Source organism: Coregonus lavaretus (genome assembly GCF_964263955.1).
Source record: "Coregonus lavaretus genome assembly, chromosome: 3".
Lineage (NCBI taxonomy): Eukaryota > Metazoa > Chordata > Actinopteri > Salmoniformes > Salmonidae > Coregonus > Coregonus lavaretus.
Genome location: NC_139990.1, coordinates 24,724,746 through 24,745,357, shown reverse-complemented (window position 1 = coordinate 24,745,357; position 20,612 = coordinate 24,724,746). Strand labels below are relative to the sequence as shown.

At 40.7% G+C, this 20,612-nt stretch overlaps 1 protein-coding gene and 1 pseudogene across 2 annotated transcripts in view; both read left to right on the top strand.

The window, feature by feature from the left end:
• Positions 1-12,194, top strand: part of LOC311126890 (venom phosphodiesterase 1) — a 30,645-nt gene extending 18,451 nt beyond the window's left edge. Inside the window, exons 19-25 of the mRNA XM_084158582.1 lie at positions 917-962; positions 5,484-5,638; positions 6,112-6,247; positions 6,597-6,674; positions 7,059-7,191; positions 7,408-7,561; positions 11,315-12,194. Coding sequence (XP_084014708.1) covers positions 917-962; positions 5,484-5,638; positions 6,112-6,247; positions 6,597-6,674; positions 7,059-7,191; positions 7,408-7,561; positions 11,315-11,488 — 876 coding nt within the window. The 3' untranslated portion in view covers positions 11,489-12,194. The remainder of the gene's footprint in view (positions 1-916; positions 963-5,483; positions 5,639-6,111; positions 6,248-6,596; positions 6,675-7,058; positions 7,192-7,407; positions 7,562-11,314) is intronic.
• A 3,305-nt stretch (positions 12,195-15,499) lies between these two features.
• On the top strand, positions 15,500-17,474 carry LOC311126893 (putative nuclease HARBI1; annotated as a pseudogene). The gene has a single exon. The product of its transcript is annotated as a putative nuclease HARBI1 (transcript).
• The last annotated feature ends 3,138 nt before the right edge of the window (positions 17,475-20,612 follow it).

Below are 20,612 nucleotides of genomic sequence, written 5' to 3'. Positions count from 1 at the left end.
AGTGTCTTTTGTTCTAAATTATTTTAGATTAATGACTATAAATCAATCTCTGAATGTGCTATAGCTCCTGCTGCGCTACGATGTAAGGATTGCTGACACGTGCTTTGTCAGTGGCTGTGAAGTAGGGTTTAGCCAGGAGTTGATGGACAGTCAGAAGAGCGAATGAAATGGTCGGAGGGACAGCCCAGCTTCAAGTGGTTTCAGATTTCACATCCTACTACTGTATACTGCTGTGTCCGTGGGAAACAGGGCTATCTCTCAATGCAAACCATTTCGATCTACGTTGTCCACAGATCGATTTATAAGCAAAAATGTTTGTCAGAACAACTGAAAAAGGTTGAACTTTCACCGGCTGCAGGGCCTGACTTCATGGCAACCCCCTTGCACGTATCAAGTGAAGGAGCCTTTAGCATTAGATACAGCACAGGGTTTTCTTCTCCCATGATAAGACCAGGTGGTAGAGTTTCACTTGGTAGGCCTCCTGTTGACCCACTGTTGGGTGGCGGCACATGTACTGTCTCAACTCTGGTGGTGTTGTCCACACATTAACTGTCACAGAAAATTATCTGTTATTGATATTTTGTCCTTGAATAGACTTTGAAGCAGTGGCATAACCATACATTTGTTGGTGGGTGGGCCTACAGAAACTCAATCTGAGTGGGTCGGCCTGGCTCCCTAGTGGGTGGCCCACCCATGCCTACACCGCTGCTTTGAAGTTACAGTATACACCTCTTAATACTATAGTGATAAGAAGCTGGTATAATACAGTACAGTATATTAAGCACATATTAATTACCCCAACCATAGAATGTCTCTGTCTCCAATGTTGTTGATATTAATTAAAGAATCAATTAATTAAAGTATCAACATTGTCAGAGTCTTATCTGTAACAGCATCATATCTTGTTTCTTTCCAGGGTGGAACTAATCCAAATGGTCGTCTGAATCTGACAGCTGCTGAAGGTAAAGATTATGTGAGAGACATTGTGGACAGATTATTGTCGGAATATTGTCATGATTAACAATCAATTATGATACCAGATCGTACATTGAGTTTAGCAAGAATACGTAATTATAAACCGGTTGGTTTTAGCCCTGAATGCTGATTGGCTGAAAGCCGTGGTATAGCACGGGTCTGAACAAAAAATATTTTTTACTGTTTTAATTACATCGGTAACCAGTTTACAATAGCAATAAGGCACCTCAGGGGTTTGTGGTATACCGTAAAACTTCAATTAATCGCAGTCTCAAATAGTCACCTGTCCCTTTTAATAACCGGGCAAGGGCACACATTTCAGCAAATAAACGCCTGTTTCAAATAAACGCCCTGTCTAATTGAATTGTTTACGAGGTTACTATGAATTACCATGAATTGTTTACAAGATTTTAATGTTTGATTTGTTAAATAAATAATTCAGTAATGACTTGAAAAAACTATGGCAATAATCCGTTTTTATAGCCAGTAAGAAACTGCTAGCCATTGACTGCTAACAGCTGAACACTGCTAGCTAACAGGCAAGCACAAAAGTAGTCAACAACTTCAGGAGTACAGACCCCAAGAAATCGTCAGATCGCCCTCTAGTGGTGAAAGTAAGACCTGCCGTAAATGAACAGTCAAATAGGAAAATAGTTATTCTGTCAAGAAACGTGACACAGTGTGTAAATGATAAGACGTTAGTGCAGGAAATGAAGAAATTGATTAAAATGCTGGATGTGAACGCTGGAATTAAACAATTAACTATGCAAATGAGCAAAAGCTGAGAGCATTAAGGAAATAGACACCTGGCTCAAATAGCGCCTGTTGTGTCCAGTGTTTTTAGCAAATAAACGCCTGGGCTATTAATTTAAGTTTTACATTATGGCCAATATACCACGGCTAATAGCTGTATACAGGCACTCCGCGTTGCATGGATGTCAACCCCAGCACATGTTCATGTCATTGTTACCGATCAACTGCATTACAGTTCAAAATGATTTTGACTACCACCACCGATTTCTGTATGCTAGTTATGTTAACCAGCTTATACAAATGGAATTTAGCATTTAGCAGTCACTTCTTAACCTGAAAAGGGACAACTTCTACATGTTATGCAGCGAAAACAGCCAAATATATCAAAATCAACTTAAGGAACCACATACAATACATCAATCATGACGAATTTAAAGAATATCCACTTTGTTAGATCAGATTTGTTGAATGTGTGCCAATCTCGTCAATGCGATTGCATCCCATTGACTCCTTTACCGCATCTATGGCATTGTTGAATACCCGTTCCTGATTGCCTTGAAGGGCATTCTAGAGTGTGCATTATTTAATGTGTTAATGCCCGAGAAGCCGGTGTTTGGAGGATATATTGGCACGGGTGTTGTTAGGCCCGTGCCAATATATCCTCCAAACACCGTCTTCGAGGGCATTATCACTTTTATACAATGGGTTACCAACATATTCAAATAATGATTGACATATTTTCATTAAAAACGTTATTTTTATTAATTTATCCTTCCACAAGATATAGTCCCGACACAAATCTAGGGTTGTTACCCAAGCTGGCTGCTCGTTTGTTCTATCGGTTCGGTTGCCAGAAACGCGACCCAGTCGTTCAGTCTTTTTGTTCTGTATCAATGGACGAGTCCCAGTCATTCACTCTAAATGTTCCATTGCCATACTGGCTGGTAACGTTCTTATCCCTTGCTTGCTAGCTAGCCAACTACGGCTAACTTAAAGTCAAGTCAAAAAGTGCAGCCAGGGGCCTCCCGAGTGGCGCAGTGGTCTAAGGCTGCGTTACTACATATCCGGGTTCGATACTGGGCTGTGTCGCAGCCGGCCGCGACCGGGAGACCCATGAGGTGATGCACTATTGGCCCAGCGTCGTCCGGGTTAGGGGAGGGTTTGTCCGGCCGGGTTGTCCTTGTCCCATCGCGCTCTAGCGACACCTGTGGCATCGCACTCTAGCGACTCCTGTGTCGGGCCGGGCGCATGCACGCTGACACAGTCGCCATTGGTGCGGTGGCTTCCGGGTTAAGCATGCATTGTGTCAAGAAGCAGTGCGGCTTGGCAGGGTTGTGTGTCGGAGGACACACGGCTCTCGACCTTCGCCTCTCCCAAGTCCGTACGGGAGATGCAGCGATGGGACAAGATTGTAACTACCAATTGGATATGACAAAAATGGGGTAAAAAAAAGTAAAAGCAGCCAGAATAACAGCAAAGTAGCTGCATTTGTTTAAGCTGTTTTCTAGTGACATTTATTTGGATACATTTATAACAATGAGCTAATGAGTCGCGATTTTGCCTGGCATAGAAAATGTGCTCACTCGTCAGGACACTGTTGTTCAGAAGAGCTAGCCAACAACACAGCTAACACAATCACTTCAAACTGAAGCTGGAAAGACTGAAAACTAGCTGCACTTAATTTAATGTGACCTTTTTTCAATAGACATTTTTATGTATATAGCCATAAAAATGATGCCAGTTGATTCATGATTTCGACTGGCTGAGAAACGCTGCCTGCCTGTCAGTCTTGTCCCGACTTGTTCATTACTATGGGACAGCTGGAGATCAAATTTGAATATTGAAACAATGTTGCAAATGTCGGAGAGTGTTTTTGAAACCATAATTAGGAGAGGGAGTACAAAACCATGGACGCTAGACAGAGAGGAATTTGCTTAAGCAAAAGGCAGTTTATTAAAACAGAGATAGCTGGTACTGCTCAAGCTACATGCATGGGATCCTGCTAATTAACATGCATGGACCTAATCATATGCCACGCTAATAGTGTCAGCTGAGAAGGATGGATAAACAGAGTTTACAGCATTACTTATACAATGTAACATAAAGGAAGGGGTCCTTCTTCTAGTCCCTGATTGGTTCCCGAGGCGTAGGAGGCGGGTCTGCTCTGTCCAGAGCAGATGTCCCATTGGTGCACGGCAGAGTCCTCTGCCCTTGGCACCCGACCAGTAGAAGGAAGTGGAGTTTGAGTGTGCGTCCACAGTGAAATGTCTGTGTGTGTCAAAGAACTCGTGAGGCATGAGAATGAGTGTGCGTCCACAGTGAGATGTGTGTGTGTGTGTGTGTGTGTGTGTGTGTGTGTGTGTGTGTGTGTCTCAAGGGAAACTCGTGGGGAGCAACAAGTGATTGTGGCCTGTGGCGTGGGTGTTGTCCTTGGCCACCTGGTGACAAGATATGGTCCTCTGTCCATTGTTCTTGCATAGGAACAGCATTTATTGAAAACAAGCTCCTGACCCTAATAGGTCTTGCACAACATCTTACACAACATGTATTCAGATCAATCTATAACAGTTTATATTTACTACGACAAGAGACAGACAGCAAGGTATATACAAATCTCCGCTGTTGAAAACTAAATGTTAGTCTAAAAGAAATGTGAGGTAATGTCTAGATGCTTTTTATAGTGGAGATCAATTTATACATTGCTTGGCTGGGCTGATGAGACAGTGGATTGCGCAGTCAGATGTAACAGAGTAAATAGGCATTTTAACCTCATAGATTAAAAAAAAAAAAATTTTTAGCTGGTGGTAACTTGTGGAATAGACACTGGCTGGAGTGTGGTTTTAACCAATCAGCATTCAGGATTAGAACCACCCCATTGTATAATTCCCTGTACGCACAGTATATCAGCACTGGTAGAATTCAATGGATATAATTCAATCTTGCATGTTCAATGTTTGAGCTGCTTTTGAAATCAAAAGTCAAATTGAAACATTATTGGCATGGCTGATTTCGAATTTCAAAAATAGCAAGCTAGGACTGATGGTTTGGCTAGCTAAACTAGCAAGTCTGTTTGCTTGGTTACCAAGGCAACTACTACAGCTATCTAGTGAACTTGATAGCAAGGGATAACGAACATGGGACTCTATGCACTCTTTGGAAAATAATGCAACTCCGTGGAAGGTAAGTTCCACTCTGCTAGTGCGTCGTGGAACCACCTTCCACATGTTTATAATTTTCCATAGAATGCATAGATCCCCTTGTTGATTATCCCTTACATAGTGCCAACAATAGCTTACTGCTCCTCCAAAACAAATTGTTCAAGTCAAACAAAATGAATGTGTTGATATGTACAGCCTATATTATGCTGTATCTTAGCAGTCTTGTGCAATATAAAACTAAAAAACATTTATAGCTGCAATATGTAACTTTTTGGCCAACCCAACCTAATTCACATTGAATTTTGAGTTATAGATCTGTCCTTCTCATTGAAAGCAAGTCTAAGAAGCGTTAGATATGTTCTATGTGCACTATTTCTAATCTTCCCATGCTTAAGTTTTGTTTTTGCGTCTTTTACTTTAGGCTTTGTACACAAGCTTCAAACATACAATAATACAATATGTATGGTTATGGGAAATTCACTGCTGTTTATATGGTACAATGATTGTTTTGTTACATAAACTGAAACGATTAGAATTTTTGTGTGATTTCTGCATAGTGCATCTTTATCTGACATTTGTCTGTCTACTCACTTTCAGTGAACGCTGTTGAGCAGAAGCACACGTTGTTTGGAAGACCAAAAATGCTGCAACCCAGCGATGACTACTGCTTACTGTATCATCAGGGCTTTGTCAACGGCTATAGCAAAAAAAAACTCATGCCAGTGTGGAACTCATTCACTGTGGACAAACCTGTAAGAGTTCCATGTCACTTCATCTAAAGGCCATCATTTTTACAAATCAGTGACTGATCAAGTATAATTTGTTAGACTCATTCATTTGAACTCTCGGTTAAGTATAACTTTGATATGTGAATGTCATGACACTTTCATATCCACAAGTCTTCACATGATCTATTATTTAGTCAAACATAAGCTATGATGAGTTTAAACAATGCCTCTCAGATCATCCACAGAAGCTAACTTTGATTGAATGACAACTAAAGGAAGGTTGGAATGTAAATTGACATATAAAGTACAGGGGTCATCCTTGTCAAAATGTATTGGAGAAGATCCAGGGTTGCTCTTTAGGTATTGTCTTCTTCAATGTTCCCCTTGCTTCCCTTGGATGTTTTGAAAAGGATGTGGAGAGTGGATGTGAGGAATGCAAGAAGGAGTTTTGTCATGAATCATAAATATGATTTCCATCTCTTTGTCACCCTCTGTAGGAAGACATGGACCCTTTGCCAGGAGTCACACCAGACTGTCTGAGGGCTGATGTTCGCATCCCGGCTGATAAAAGTCCCAGATGTGACCAGTATGCTCCAGCTGGGAACATTACCCATGGTTTCCTCTACCCTCCCAGTACGTGGGATGATTTTACGTCTATCCTTCCAAAGACACTAGTCTTAAGCAAACAGAATAAGGCTGAAACAACAAAAGAGTCTAACTCCCATCCCCATAACTTTGCTTTTGTTTTTCTAACTTTGTTTGTCTATGTAATTTAATTAGCGGACACTCATAACCAGAGAGATGTGCTGTATGTGATGTAATAGTAGAATGTACGTCAAAAGGAAACTGTCGCTAATCTAGTTGCCTCCTCACTAAAATAATAATGTAATTCTCCCCCCAGGCATCCTGCTGTCGAAATAATGAAGAAGTTAGTCTTATTGAAGTATCTCGTTGTTTGTGTTATTTCTTATATGACGTCCAGATCTCAACAAGACAGCAGAGGAGGAGTATGATGGCCTGTTGATGAGCAATGTTGTACCCATGTATCCTGAGTTCAAGAGTACGTACACTCTTCACAGTCTGAGACAGCTCTCTCTTGATTCCTTTTAACCCATTTTTTCCTCTCTTGTTCACTCACTGTACTCTAATTCAGCTCGTCTCTCTAATTCTCTCCCTTACTCACTCCCTCACGTCTCCTACATGTTGTATGATGAAATCTTTATTTATTTAATATTATTATTATTATTATGTACTTTTTTTATTTTGTGATTAAATTTGTATTTAGTTTTTCACACAACATAAAATAAGAACATCAACAAACAAAACAGACACAACAAACACAGTCAACACCACACAATGTCATATAAGTAGCTCCAGCTCATGATAAATAGAAAAATTAAAATAGATCAAATCTTTATTAATGCGCATCTCTTTATTTTCATAGAGATATGGGATTACTTCCAGACTACATTGCTGAAAAAATATGCCAGTCAATATAATGGCATTAATGTGGTGACAGGCCCAGCATTTGACTACAACCACGATGGACAGTTTGATTCTCAAGACCAGATACAACAGTATGTGAGCTCTTCTCTATTATACAAAACAGGGCCAATTGTGTGTTCTAACATGGGGAACATGCCATGGAGCAGAGCGGAAGCAAAGTTTATAAATCTCACAAAAGGCAATCATGAAACACGTAGTGTAGCAGAGCGCTATCAGTGGGGCACAGAGGATTGCAGCGATGCCAGATAGTTGTCTTAACCAGTGTTTTATTTCTTGTTTTCATTAAGGTTTGTAACAGGTACACAGATTCCAATCCCAACCCATTACTTTGCAGTACTCACGAGCTGTAAGGACTCACAACCAGTGAGCAGCTGTAACAATGAGCTACAGACCATTTCCTTCTTGATGCCACACAAAGCGGACAACTCAGAGAGCTGTAATGTAAGGCAACCATATCACCTCCAAAGCACTGGACACTTTTTTGTAAAAATAATAACAAAAAAACAAGAAAAACTGGACAGGTCTAAGTACTTGAATTGCAAGTACAGAAAGTTCTGGAATGATGTACATTCTGTACTCTCTTTCTCCTACCACTGACAAACACATAGGGAAATGCAAAAAAAAAGAAAGTATTTTAACGTTGAGAAAACACCTATAATTTCATGTGTTTTGAAGACACCTTTTGCATGACCCTTTCCAAACACCTGGCAACTATCATTATTGGTGGGAAACCCCTGGTTCGCACCTTGATGTGGATTGTGTTTAGTGTGTAGTCCAGATTGCATTAGAGTTTAGGCCGGTGGAGCTGTTACGGTTTGTTGCTCCTACTTCACTGTATTAGTCAGCAGGGACGGCTTGTTCAATAGGGCGATATGGGCGACGCACTGCCAAACGGGAAAAGGAAGGGATTTTTTTTCTAATCAATTATAAAAATAAAAAATAAAAAAAAAATTATAATTTTTTTTTTATAAATGTATAAAAAATTATATCACGGCAACAGCAGTTATCAGTGTTCACGTCTGATCTGACAGCCACTAAATGTCAAATCAGGCTAAAGTCGTGCTTCAAATGGCCCCGCCCGTTTTTTGGGCGATTTCAGTCAGGTTGAAAATCGCCCAGAAGTCTCTCATAGCCTGTCATGTAAAATCTATTTTTTTCACATTTCAAAGCTTTCAATACATTCTCTATGGGTGTCTGTGGGCTTGCACTTACGCGCTTTCGTCATACATAACGTAACCACGAATGAACGTAACTAAGAAAAGACCAGGTAGCAGCCTCAATCAATTCACTACTACTATCAAAATGGCTAGGCTTCAGTCCAACTCGATTGTGTCTTTGAAAGAAGTTCCTTTTTGTCGGCGAACAAATTAAGATAAATTGGCAACGAAACAATTAGGACCTCCCAGACCAAATTTAATAATTCAACAGGTTTCTACTAAAGGCGGAAAGTCCTACACCTGAGGATTTTCTAAAAATTGGTACGAACGAAAAAAGACATTGCCACTCACTCAACTGGATGACGAGGGATACAGGCTAGCTGTCCGCCGCCACAACGATGAGGTTAGTGTTGATAATCACAAGTTTACTGGATGTGGATATGGTGTAATAAAGGCAGTTTATTCAGAGGTAAATATATCTGGAATCGCGTTCACGGACCCGTTCGTCAAACTCTTAGGGAGCTATAAATTAAGCCCCATTACTTACCATATCAGATAAGAGAAATTGCTGCAGCTACATATATTTTACATCCTGGCCCTACATAGTTCACTATTTGCATCACTTACCAAAATATTACATGTGGTCATATATGCTTGGAAAGTGGAGATGCCATAGAACGTCAAAAAAGTAAACATTGCTGGAGACACATTGTCGTTTTGGAGAAGACATCGCGTTTGCTAGCGAAGAGATTTGTTGTGGCAAATGAACTTGGCCTGGGAATTGCCAGGAACCTCACGATAAGATATATGCATCAGCATTGCGAGTCTCATGATTCTATACGTATTGCGATTCGATACTGTGATTTTATTGCGCACCATATGTCTGTTGCAGAGGGATCAGAAAGCCATGAGAACGAGTTTTGATCAGTCATGGAAATAAAAGTGCTGAAAACTAATTGGCTCCCAATGTGAAAAGATTGAGAACAAGCTATGAAGGAACAATAATGGTGTTTTGGTGCAGGTACAGCCAACTAGCGCTAAAATATTGCGATATTGTCAATACAGTATATCGTAAAGTATCACTATGTAACTCGATTTCTTTCACCCCAATCCCTCAAATTAACGGTAAATAACTGAATTGTTTGCCCCACATTTAGCTAAGATGATTAGCTAGCCAGCTAAAATGTTTTATTTAGTTAGCAGTCGCATCTACAATAGTTTACTGTCAATAACATGTCTCCAAAAATGACGTGGTGTCTCCAATTGTGTTGACATTTTACAATTGCAATGCGCATCCATGAGTATCCACTTTCTGTAGCTCAGCTGGTAGAGCATGGTGCTTGTAACGCCAAGGTAGTGGGTTCGATCCCCGGGACCACCCATACACAAAAATGTATGCACGCATGACTGTAAGTCGCTTTGGATAAAAAGCGTCTGCTAAATGGCATATTATTATTATTATTATTATTATCTGAAGAGAGCCCCGAAACATTGTGTGCAGACATTTTATGTAATAAATGAAGTAGGTTCAATCTAGTAGTTCTGATCTTCTGATTGGTCCTGATGAGTTGGGCGAGGTCACCTCCAGGCTACTGTCACTGTTGCATTGGCTCTGAGTCGGGTTCTCTGTCTTCAAATGTTCAGCCTAAGAGAGGGGATTTTTGTGTGTGTGTGTGTGTGTGTGTTTAACAGTGATGTTGTGTGTGTGTGTGTGTGTGTGTGTGTGTGTGTGTGTGTGTGTGTTTAACAGTGATGATGTGTGTTTGTGTGTGTGTGTGTCCTCAGAGCAAGAACTCGTGAGTTGGAAGAACTGAGAGGCCTATGGCGTGGGTGTTGTCCTTGGCCACCTGCTGACAAGGCTGACAAGATAGGACCCTTTTGTCCATTGTTATTGGATAGGAACAGAACTTATAACCAGCTCCTGACCTAAATAGATCTTAGCACAACATTTTACTCAACATATCATATTCCATATTCACTATAACAAATATATTTACTACGACATTAGCAAGAACCGCCACATCCTCAGCCGGCTAATCCAGTGTGTGAAGTTTTGCGGAGTGTTTGAGTTAGCTTTGCGAGGCAAAGATGAAACTGAGGGCTCCACCAACCCTGGTAAGCCAACACTTTTGAGATCAGTCAATAAATGCTTCTGGTATTGACTTATATGCTGCCCCTGTCTTCATGTTGTTGCTGGACATATCTTTTTTTTAAATGTGTGTAGGTCACCTAAATCATCAGAAAAATTGCCCCTCCTGAGAATTTTTTCAGGAGCCGCCACTGTTAGTCAGACTCAGACATGAGTTAGCTACCACCATAGTTGCATCCATTATTTAATTTTGCCCTAGACAATACAGAATACACTTATATGAGCTACAAACTAACTTGCAAATCTGACTAGTAGGCTAATGTTAGCTAGCTGTAGCTAGCTAGCCTACCTCACTAGCATTATCAAATTATAATAATACATAACCAGTATCTAGACAATACACTTGTATAAGCTACGACCTAACTAATTTGTAATGAGGTAGCTAGCTAGTTATCTAGCTAGCTAGCTAGCCAAGCTAACATTAGCTAAAAAGTTAGCTAGCCTGCCTTGCTAGCTAACGTTAGCTAGCCTGCCTTCGAGCTTGGCAAAAGGGGGCATGGTTTGTTGACATAATTGTAATCCAAACCCAACCTTCATTTACTCGTTGTGACGCACTGAAGTTCCAAACTCCATTTTAGACGAGTCTGACTTTATGACCAAAAGTATCCTATTTTCTCTTTTTCCTACCACTGACAAACACGTTGGGAAATGCAAAAAAGTGTTATAACGTTGAGAAAACACCTGTAATTTCATGTGTTTTGAAGACAGTCATCTTTTGCATGGCTCTTTCCCAACACCTGGCAACTATCACGATGTTTTGGTGGAAAACCCCTGGTTCGCACCTTGATCACATTGTTTTTTTCTGTACCTCTGTCTTGTTGTGTCAACACGTAAGTAGTGATAATTACGGTCTGTGACACTGATTCACTTGTTTTTATACTTCCATAGAATGGTGACACGGCATCTCTATGGGTTGAAGACCACCTGTGGTTCCACCAATCACGTGTCAGAGATGTAGAGTGGCTCACAGGATTGGATTTCTATCAAGGCAGCACCAGGCCTATCCCAGAACTTCTAAAAGTAAAGACTCGCCCAACTGCTGTCATTCACAGAAGGCCTTGAAATGAATTATCTTTTGAAATATACATGTATTGGTAGAGGTATTTGATCATTATAAAAGCTGCAATTTTATTAAGTTGGTCTAGTGTGGGTATTTATCCACTTGTTAATAAATATTTCATGATTCAAATCAATGCAGGGAGGTATGCAAATGTCATGAAAATGTAGAATGCTTCTGTAGAGCACAATCACCACAGAAGTATTTTCCAACTTTAAATTCCTGTGCAGAAATTATCCCCTAATCTTCTGACTTCCACAGAAAGACCTGTTTGAAAATTACAGGAAACATATCAGCTCAATGATCATGTATAATGCAATATTTCCACCCAGCCAAACCCTCACATGGCATTACTGTTATCTGCTGGCATAGAGACAGCAATGCTGTAGAATACATGTTGACTTCTTCCTCTTTTTTATTTGTTGAACATGTTAATAATGCATCATGATTTATATGTAATAGTGCAAAATGTCTTTATGAACAGTTATGGTTCTTCCAAGTAATGAGCATTTGGCCTTATGTCCCAGTCAGTCTGGTGTGTAAAAAACTGTGCAATAGCATTGAGTGGATGATTGGGTATTGTAAGTGCAGTGTAACATATTGACTATTCTAATTCTGATGAACATTACAAAGGAGGATATGATGGCAAAATATAGATTTGACTTTTTATTCCTGACATCTAATTTCCAGAAAATAAATTGTCCCAATGTACTTTATGCCCATGTAAAAGGCTGAGCAATGTATTGTATCCATTTATCACCATTCATAGTCATGGGTTTTTAATGACTCAATTACCGTGGAAAGGGGTCTGTCAGGAGAATTTCCTTCCAATATTGTGAATAGTAGATTTCTGTGGTGTAAGTGAACCGACTGTATACAGAATAGTCTACAAAGTCTGCAATGCTATATGTGAACTGAAAGACAATTACATAAAGTTCCCTGATGCTGCTGCCCAAGCAAACTACAAGGTAGAGTTACAGTGGCTTGCGAAAGTATTCACCCCCCTTGGCATTTTTCCTATTTTGTTGCCTTACAACCTGGAATTAAAATTGATTTTTTGGGGGTTTGTATCATTTGATTTACACAACATGCCTACCACTTTGAAGATGCAAAATATATTTTGTTTGTGAAACAAACAAGAAATAAGACAAAAAAACAGAACTTGAGCGTGCATAACTATTCACCCCCTCAAAGTCAATACCTTGTAGAGCCACCTTTTGCAGCAATTACAGCTGCAAGTCTCTTGGGGTATGTCTCTATAAGCTTGGCACATCTAGCCACTGGGATTTTTGCACATTCTTCAAGGCAAAACTGCTCCAGCTCCTTCAAGTTGGATGGGTTCCGCTGGTGTACAGCAATCTTTAAGTCATACCACAAATTCTCAATTGGATTGAGGTCTGGGCTTTGACTAAACCATTCCAAGACATTTAAATGTTTCCCCTTAAACCACTCGAGTGTTGCTTTAGCAGTATGCTTAGGGTCATTGTCCTGCTGGAAGGTGAACCTCCATCCCAGTCTCAAATCTCTGGAAGACTGAAACAGGTTTCCCCTCAAGAATTTCCTTGTATTTAGCGCCATCCATCATTCCTTCAATTCTGACCAGCTTCCCAGTCCCTGCCGATGAAAAACATCCCCACAGCATGATGCTGTCACCACCATGTTTCACTGTGGGGATAGTGTTCTCGGGGTGATGAGAGGTGTTGGGTTTGCGCCAGACATAGCGTTTTCCTTGATGGCCAAAAAGCTCAATTTTAGTCTCATCTGACCAGAGTACCTTCTTCCATATGTTTGGGGAGTCTCCCACATGCCTTTTGGCAAACACCAAACGTGTTTGCTTATTTTTTTCTTTAAGCAATGGCTTTTTTCTGGCCACTCTTCCGTAAAGCCCAGCTCTGTGGAGTGTACGGCTTAAAGTGGTCCTATGGACAGATACTCCAATCTCTGCTGTGGAGCTTTGCAGCTCCTTCAGGGTTATCTTTGGTCTCTTTGTTGCCTCTCTGATTAATGCCCTCCTTGCCTGGTCCGTGAGTTTTGGTGGGCGGCCCTCTCTTGGCAGGTTTGTTGTGGTGCCAAATTCTTTCCATTTTTTAATAATGGATTTAATGGTGCTCCGTGGGATGTTTCTGATATGTTTTTACAGTGAGGGAAAAAGGTATTTGATCCCCTGCTGATTTTGTACGTTTGCCCACTGACAAAGAAATGATCAGTCTATAATTTTAATGGTAGGTTTATTTGAACAGTGAGAGACAGAATAACAACAACAAAATCCAGAAAAACGCATGTAAAAAATGTCAGATTCCAAACTCTCCACCATGGCCAAGACCAAAGAGCTCTCCAAGGATGTCAGGGACAATATTGTAGACCTACACAAGGCTGGAATGGGCTACAAGACCATCGGCAAGCAGCTTGGTGAGAAGGTGACAACAGTTGGTGTGATTATTCTCAAATGGAAGAAACACAAAATAACTGTCAATCTCCCTCGGCCTGGGGCTCCTTGCAAGATCTCACCTTGAGGAGTTGCAATGATCATGAGAACGGTGAGGAATCAGCCCAGAACTACACTGGAGGATCTTGTCAATGATCCTCAAGGCAGCTGGGACCATAGTCATCAAGAAAACAATTGGTAACACACTACGCCATGAAGGACTGAAATCCTGCAGCGCCCGCAATGTCCCCCTGCTCAAGAAAGCACATATACATGCCAATGAACATCTGAATGATTCAGAGGAGAACTGGGTGAAAGTGTTGTGGTCAGATGAGACCAAAACTCAACTCGCCATGTTTGGAGGAGGAGAAATGCTGCCTATGACCCCAAGAACACCATCCCCACCGTCAAACATGGAGGTGGAAACATTATGCTTTGGGGGTGTTTTTCTGCTAAGGGGACAGGACAACTTCACCGCATCAAAGGGACGATGGACGGGGCCATGTACTGTCAAATCTTGGGTGAGAACCTCCTTCCCTCAGCCAGGGCATTGAAAATGGGCCGTGGATGGGTATTCCAGCATGACAATGACCCCAAACACACGGCCAAGGCAACAAAGGAGTGGCTCAAGAAGAAGCACATTAAGGTCCTGGAGTGGCCTAGCCAGTCTCCAGACCTTAATCTCATAGAAAATCTGTGGAGGGAGCTGAAGGTTCGAGTTGCCAAACGTCAGCCTCGAAACCTTAATGACTTGGAGAAGATCTGCAAAGAGGAGTGTGACGTGAGATGTGTGCAAACCTGGTGGCCAACTACAATAAACGTCTGACCTCTGTGATTGCCAACAAGGGTTTTGCCACCAAGTACTAAGTCATGTTTTGCAGAGGGGTCAAATACTTATTTCCCTCATTAAAATGCAAATCAATTTATAACATTTTTTACATGCATTTTTCAGGATTTTTTTGTTGTTATTCTGTCTCTCACTGTTCAAATAAACCTACCATTAAAATTATAGACTGATCATTTCTTTGTCAGTGGGCAAACGTACAAAATCAGCAGGGGATCAAATACTTTTTTCCCTCACTGTATAACCCAACCCTGATCTGTACTTCTCCACAACTTTGTCCCTGACCTGTTTGGAGAGCTCCTTGGTCTTCATGGTGCCGCTTGCTTGGTGATGCCCCTTGCTTAGTGGTGTTGCAGACTCTGGGGCCTTTCAGAACAGGTGTATATATACTGAGATCATGTGACAGATCATGTGACACTTAGATTGCACACAGATGGGTTTTAAGTCACTCTGGATAAGAGCGTCTGCTAAATGACGTAAATGTAAATGTAAATGTTTTATTTATCTAATTATGTGACTTCTGAAGGTAATTGGTTGCACCAGATATTATTTAGGGGCTTCATAGCAAAGGGGGTGAATACATATGCACGCACCACATTTCCGTTATAAATTTTTTAGAATTTGTTGAAACAAGTTATTTTTTTCATTTCACTTCACCAATTTGGACTATTTTGTGTATGTCCATTACATGAAATCCAAATAAAAATCCATTTAAATTACAGGTTGTAATACAACAAAATAGGAAAAACGCCAAGGGGGATGAATACTTTTGCAAGGCACTGGCTGATAGATGGATGTCATATTCCCATCAAGTGTCCCTCTACAGCAGATACTGAGGAGTACAGGAACCATTAAATCTGGTCATCAATAAATGTAGAAAGTGTGTGCACTCTCAATTTGCAGATCTCCAATATTGTTGCACGTTGGAAAGGTGCAACTCATGACTCAAGGACTTTCCAAAACTCGTCTTTGTATGCTCAGCTTGAAGGAGGATAACATAGTGGAGTCATACTTGGTGACGTTGGGTATGTACAGACCAACTTCTTGTTCACCCCCTATCTTCATGCAATAGGACCTGAGCAACAACGGTACAACCAAGCTCATATCCGCACCAGAGGTGTAGTGGAGCTCATGTTTGGTGTATGGAAGAGTCGTATCCAGTGTATCAGGAACACATTGCACTTTCCACCAAGAAGATGCTGCATTGTCTTAATTGCAACAGCAGTGCTTCACAATTACCTCAAACAGCATGGCTGCCCAGATCCTCGTATTGAAGATGAGGAAGACCCAGATGTTCCCATGGTTGACAGATATGGACTGGCCTGCAGAGATGTTTTTGCTATGCAGCACTTCTCACAACAAAGATAGCTCAAGTGATTGAAGCGAACAATAGCCATGGATTGGTAACAATAAGGTTTTTAATTCACAAATGGAAATATTGGGACCCCGAACTGGTGCTGGTTTGAGTAGAACATTGGTACTGCTGCTGCTTCCTGTTTCTCTCCTCCTCCTTCATAGCCAACTCAACATGAAGGATTTGCATCTTCATGTTCTTCTTTTAAATAGATTAGTTTGCATTCATGAAATTCCATGGCCTCTTTGTCATGCATGCTCAGCCTATTTGTCTTTGTTCTCCGGCCCCGGTTAGTGACACAATCTTCCCTCCTGACTGCTGATGATGTAGCGGGCTGACCTTCATCCTATCTCATACCCTCCAAGCTATGGTGATCATCTGCCTCTAGAAAATGATTACATTGCTGCAATAGTGAACATCATTTTTTCAAGAGTTTAGTTCATTACATAATTGTATTATGGGAGTGCAAGAGATGACTGACAACATTACACATTCCCTGCAGTCCGGGGATTGCACATATTGAATGAATGTTTCCTACCAAATGAGGATTGGAACGGTCCCCCATCTGACCTGTCCAAATGGTAATCATCGGGGATACCTTCCAGGGGTTGCTGGCTATCATTGATCCTGATCAACAAGTCCCCCAGCTCATCGGTCTCTGGTCTTACTGGGGGCTGCCACCAGTTCAGAAGAAACAGACAATGATTCTACTGAAAGTCAGTTATTTATTTGGAAAATGTTTGAGGGAGAAAATAACTTCCAATACATTTCCATATCCTTTAGATGACAATTACCAGAGTGATTTCCATTCATCTTGATAATTATACTGAACGAAATTGTTGGTCCCAGAAATTTTCCATACGCACAGTATTTTTGAATAAACACAGGGTTGGCTTTCTTTGGAATAGATATGTGCGTCTTTCGCTTACAAGGCAATGAGGGCTGACATTATTTTAGAAAGAAAACATATGCTGTATGGGGAATCCAGCCAATCACCGCTCGAAAGGGTGAATCACCACAGGGTGAGATCTCCTCAATCACATAGAACCAAGGTTGCATTAGTAACCCATATATTGTGGTTGAATGTTATTCTCATGGTTGCTTGTGTTATTATTCGGGTTTAAAGTTCCATTATGTTCCAGGAATTCTTTGATGTCTGACTGGCTCTCTGATTCACATCAGTTGGACCTAAGATCTGGGAAACTCTCCAGGGCCAGGGTTGGGACACGCACGCACACACACACACACACACTTTGCTAATTCAGTGCGTCTCTGTTGGCAATTAAATGAGCTGCACCAGATGGTCACAAAGCAACAACGGTCTTCTGAGAATATCAGCACAAGAACTCTCCTTTTATTATTTTTTTTTTCTCCTCTTCAAATTGTGCTGTATGTTTTTCATACCTGAAGGGAACACTTGAAGAGAAGGCCCACATTCGTCATGATGTAAAAGGTTGATCTGATAGAGAACATATTCCATTGTATAATAATATGCATGATGTATTTTATGTAATTGAACTGGAAAGTGTTTATGTAATGTTGTCATGGTACAAATATGTTTCTGTATTAACAAATCCACAAATTCACCAATGGAGTTTCTTAAATCAATGTTCAGAATTTTCCCATGAAAATCATATTTTACGAGACATGGGAAACCTTAGTAAGAGAAGAGAAAATAAGATATAAATGTTAATAATGCATAGCTTTTCACACAAAAAAACATCAGCTATTAAAAAGAAGTGTGCGCAAAGCTGTCATCAAGGCAAAGGGTGGCTTTTTTGAAGAATCTCAAATATAAAATATATTTTGATTTGTTTAACACTTATTTGGTTACTACATGATTCCATACAGTGGGGAAAAAAGGTATTTAGTCAGCCACCAATTGTGCATGTTCTCCCACTTAAAAAGATGAGAGGCCTGTAATTTTCATCATAGGTACACGTCAACTATGACAGACAAATTGAGAGAGAAAAAATCCAGAAAATCACATTGTAGGATTTTTTATGAATTTATTTGCAAATTATGGTGGAAAATAAGTATTTGTTCACCTACAAACAAGCAAGATTTCTGGCTCTCACAGACCTGTAACTTCTTCTTTAAGAGGCTCCTCTGTCCTCCACTCGTTACCTGTATTAATGGCACCTGTTTGAACTTGTTATCAGTATAAAAGACACCTGTCCACAACCTCAAACAGTCACACTCCAAACTCCACTATGGCCAAGACCAAAGAGCTGTCAAAGGACACCAGAAACAAAATTGTAGACCTGCACCAGGCTGGGAAGACTGAATCTGCAATAGGTAAGCAGCTTGGTTTGAAGAAATCAACTGTGGGAGCAATTATTAGGAAATGGAAGACATACAAGACCACTGATAATCTCCCTTGATCTGGGGCTCCATGCAAGATCTCACCCCGTGGGGTCAAAATGATCACAAGCAAAAATCCCAGAACCACACGGGGGGACCTAGTGAATGACCTGCAGAGAGCTGGGACCAAAGTAACAAAGCCTACCATCAGTAACACACTACGCCGCCAGGGACTCAAATCCTGCAGTGCCAGATGTGTCCCCCTGCTTAAGCCAGTACATGTCCAGGCCCGTCTGAAGTTTGCTAGAGTGCATTTGGATGATCCAGAAGAGGATTGGGAGAATGTCAGATGAAACCAAAATAGAACTTTTTGGTAAAAACTCAACTCGTCGTGTTTGGAGGACAAAGAATGCTGAGTTGCATCCAAAGAACACCATACTTACTGTGAAGCATGGGGGTGGAAACATCATGCTTTGGGGCTGTTTTCCTGCAAAGGGACCAGGACGACTGATCCGTGTAAAGGAAAGAATGAATGGGGCCATGTATCGTGAGATTTTGAGTGAAAACCTCCTTCCATCAGCAAGGGCATTGAAGATGAAACGTGGCTGAGTCTTTCAGCATGACAATGATCCCAAACACACCACCCGGGCAACGAAGGAGTGGCTTCGTAAAAAGCATTTCAAGGTCCTGGAGTGGCCTAGCCAGTCTCCAGATCACAATCCCATAGAAAATCTTTGGAGGGAGTTGAAAGTCTGTGTTGCCCAGCGACAGCCCCAAAACATCACTGCTCTAGAGGAGATCTGCATGGAGGAATGGGCCAAAATACCAGCAACAGTGTGTGAAAACCTTGTGAAGACTTACAGAAACGTTTGACCTGTGTCATTGCCAACAAAGGGTATATAACAAAGTATTGAGAAACTTTTGTTATTGACCAAATACTTATTTTCCACCATAATTTGCAAATAAATTCATAAAAAATCCTACAATGGGATTTTCTGTTTTTTTTTCTTCTCATTTTGTCTGTCATAATTGACGTGTACCTATGATGAAAATTACAGGCCTCTCTCATCTTTTTAAGTGGGAGAACTTGCACAATTGGTGGCTGACTAAATACTTTTTTTCCCCACTGTATGTGTTATTTCATAGTTTTGATGTCTTCACTATTATTCTACAATGTAAAAAATTGTAAAAATAAAGAAAAACCCTTCAATGAGTAGGTGTGTCCAAACTTTTGACTGGTACTGTACGTCTATGGGAATACTGAAGCTGTTTTTGGACATGATTCAGATGTATGTTTAACAGCAGCTCTTTACCTTTCCGGAGTCATGGGTCTTTATCAAAACAATACATTTTAATGGAAACGCACCATTGCAGGCAGTTGTTGCAGCTATTCTATTCCAAAAAAATAATCACTGGACAAGTTAATGGAAACATAGCTAGTGACAACCTCTGAGGAAAACAACATGCACTTTTAGCACCCTCAAGGCAAGCGTTTCCCTACTCCGGTTCCCAAGTACCCCCAACAGCACACATTTATTTTGTAGCCCAGAGCAAAATAATTATTAGTTGACAAGTTTAATCAGGTGTGCTTGTCTGGGGCTACAATAAAACTGTGTGCTGTTGGGGGTACTCAAGGAAGGACTGGATTTGGGAAACACTACTCTAGGCTACTTGATGGTTAGCTCTCAAAAAACCTTCTTACAGAGCCCCACAGTGGAGGTGTCATAATACCCATAAAACCTAGCGTTCAAACAGGGAAATGCTTCCAATCGTTTTTCCACCATTCATTTTTCCCATAGGGGATTTTAGAAACACTTCAAGTAAGGGCTTTGCTTCGTGTAGGCTTACCCTGGCATGACATTTTGATAACTATGTAAATCTCTCTCGGACAAGGTGACTTTTATCAATATATTTAGGCTCTATTTATTCTCATATTATAAAATGCTAATTGATTCAAAGTAGACATCATGCAAGACTACAAATCCCTGCAAGCTCCTGCACATCATCTCTAGCTGAAACCTTTTGCTAAACAATTAGTGTGTCAATTTAAAACTTGCACATGACAGTTCACAGAATTGTCAATTTAAAGAAATGTAACCAATTCATTACTACATTTAGCTAACATTAGATAGTTAATCCAGAGAGTCTCGTCCAGATCACTATGGTCTTTGTAGTTCTTTATGATTATGATTATGCCACATT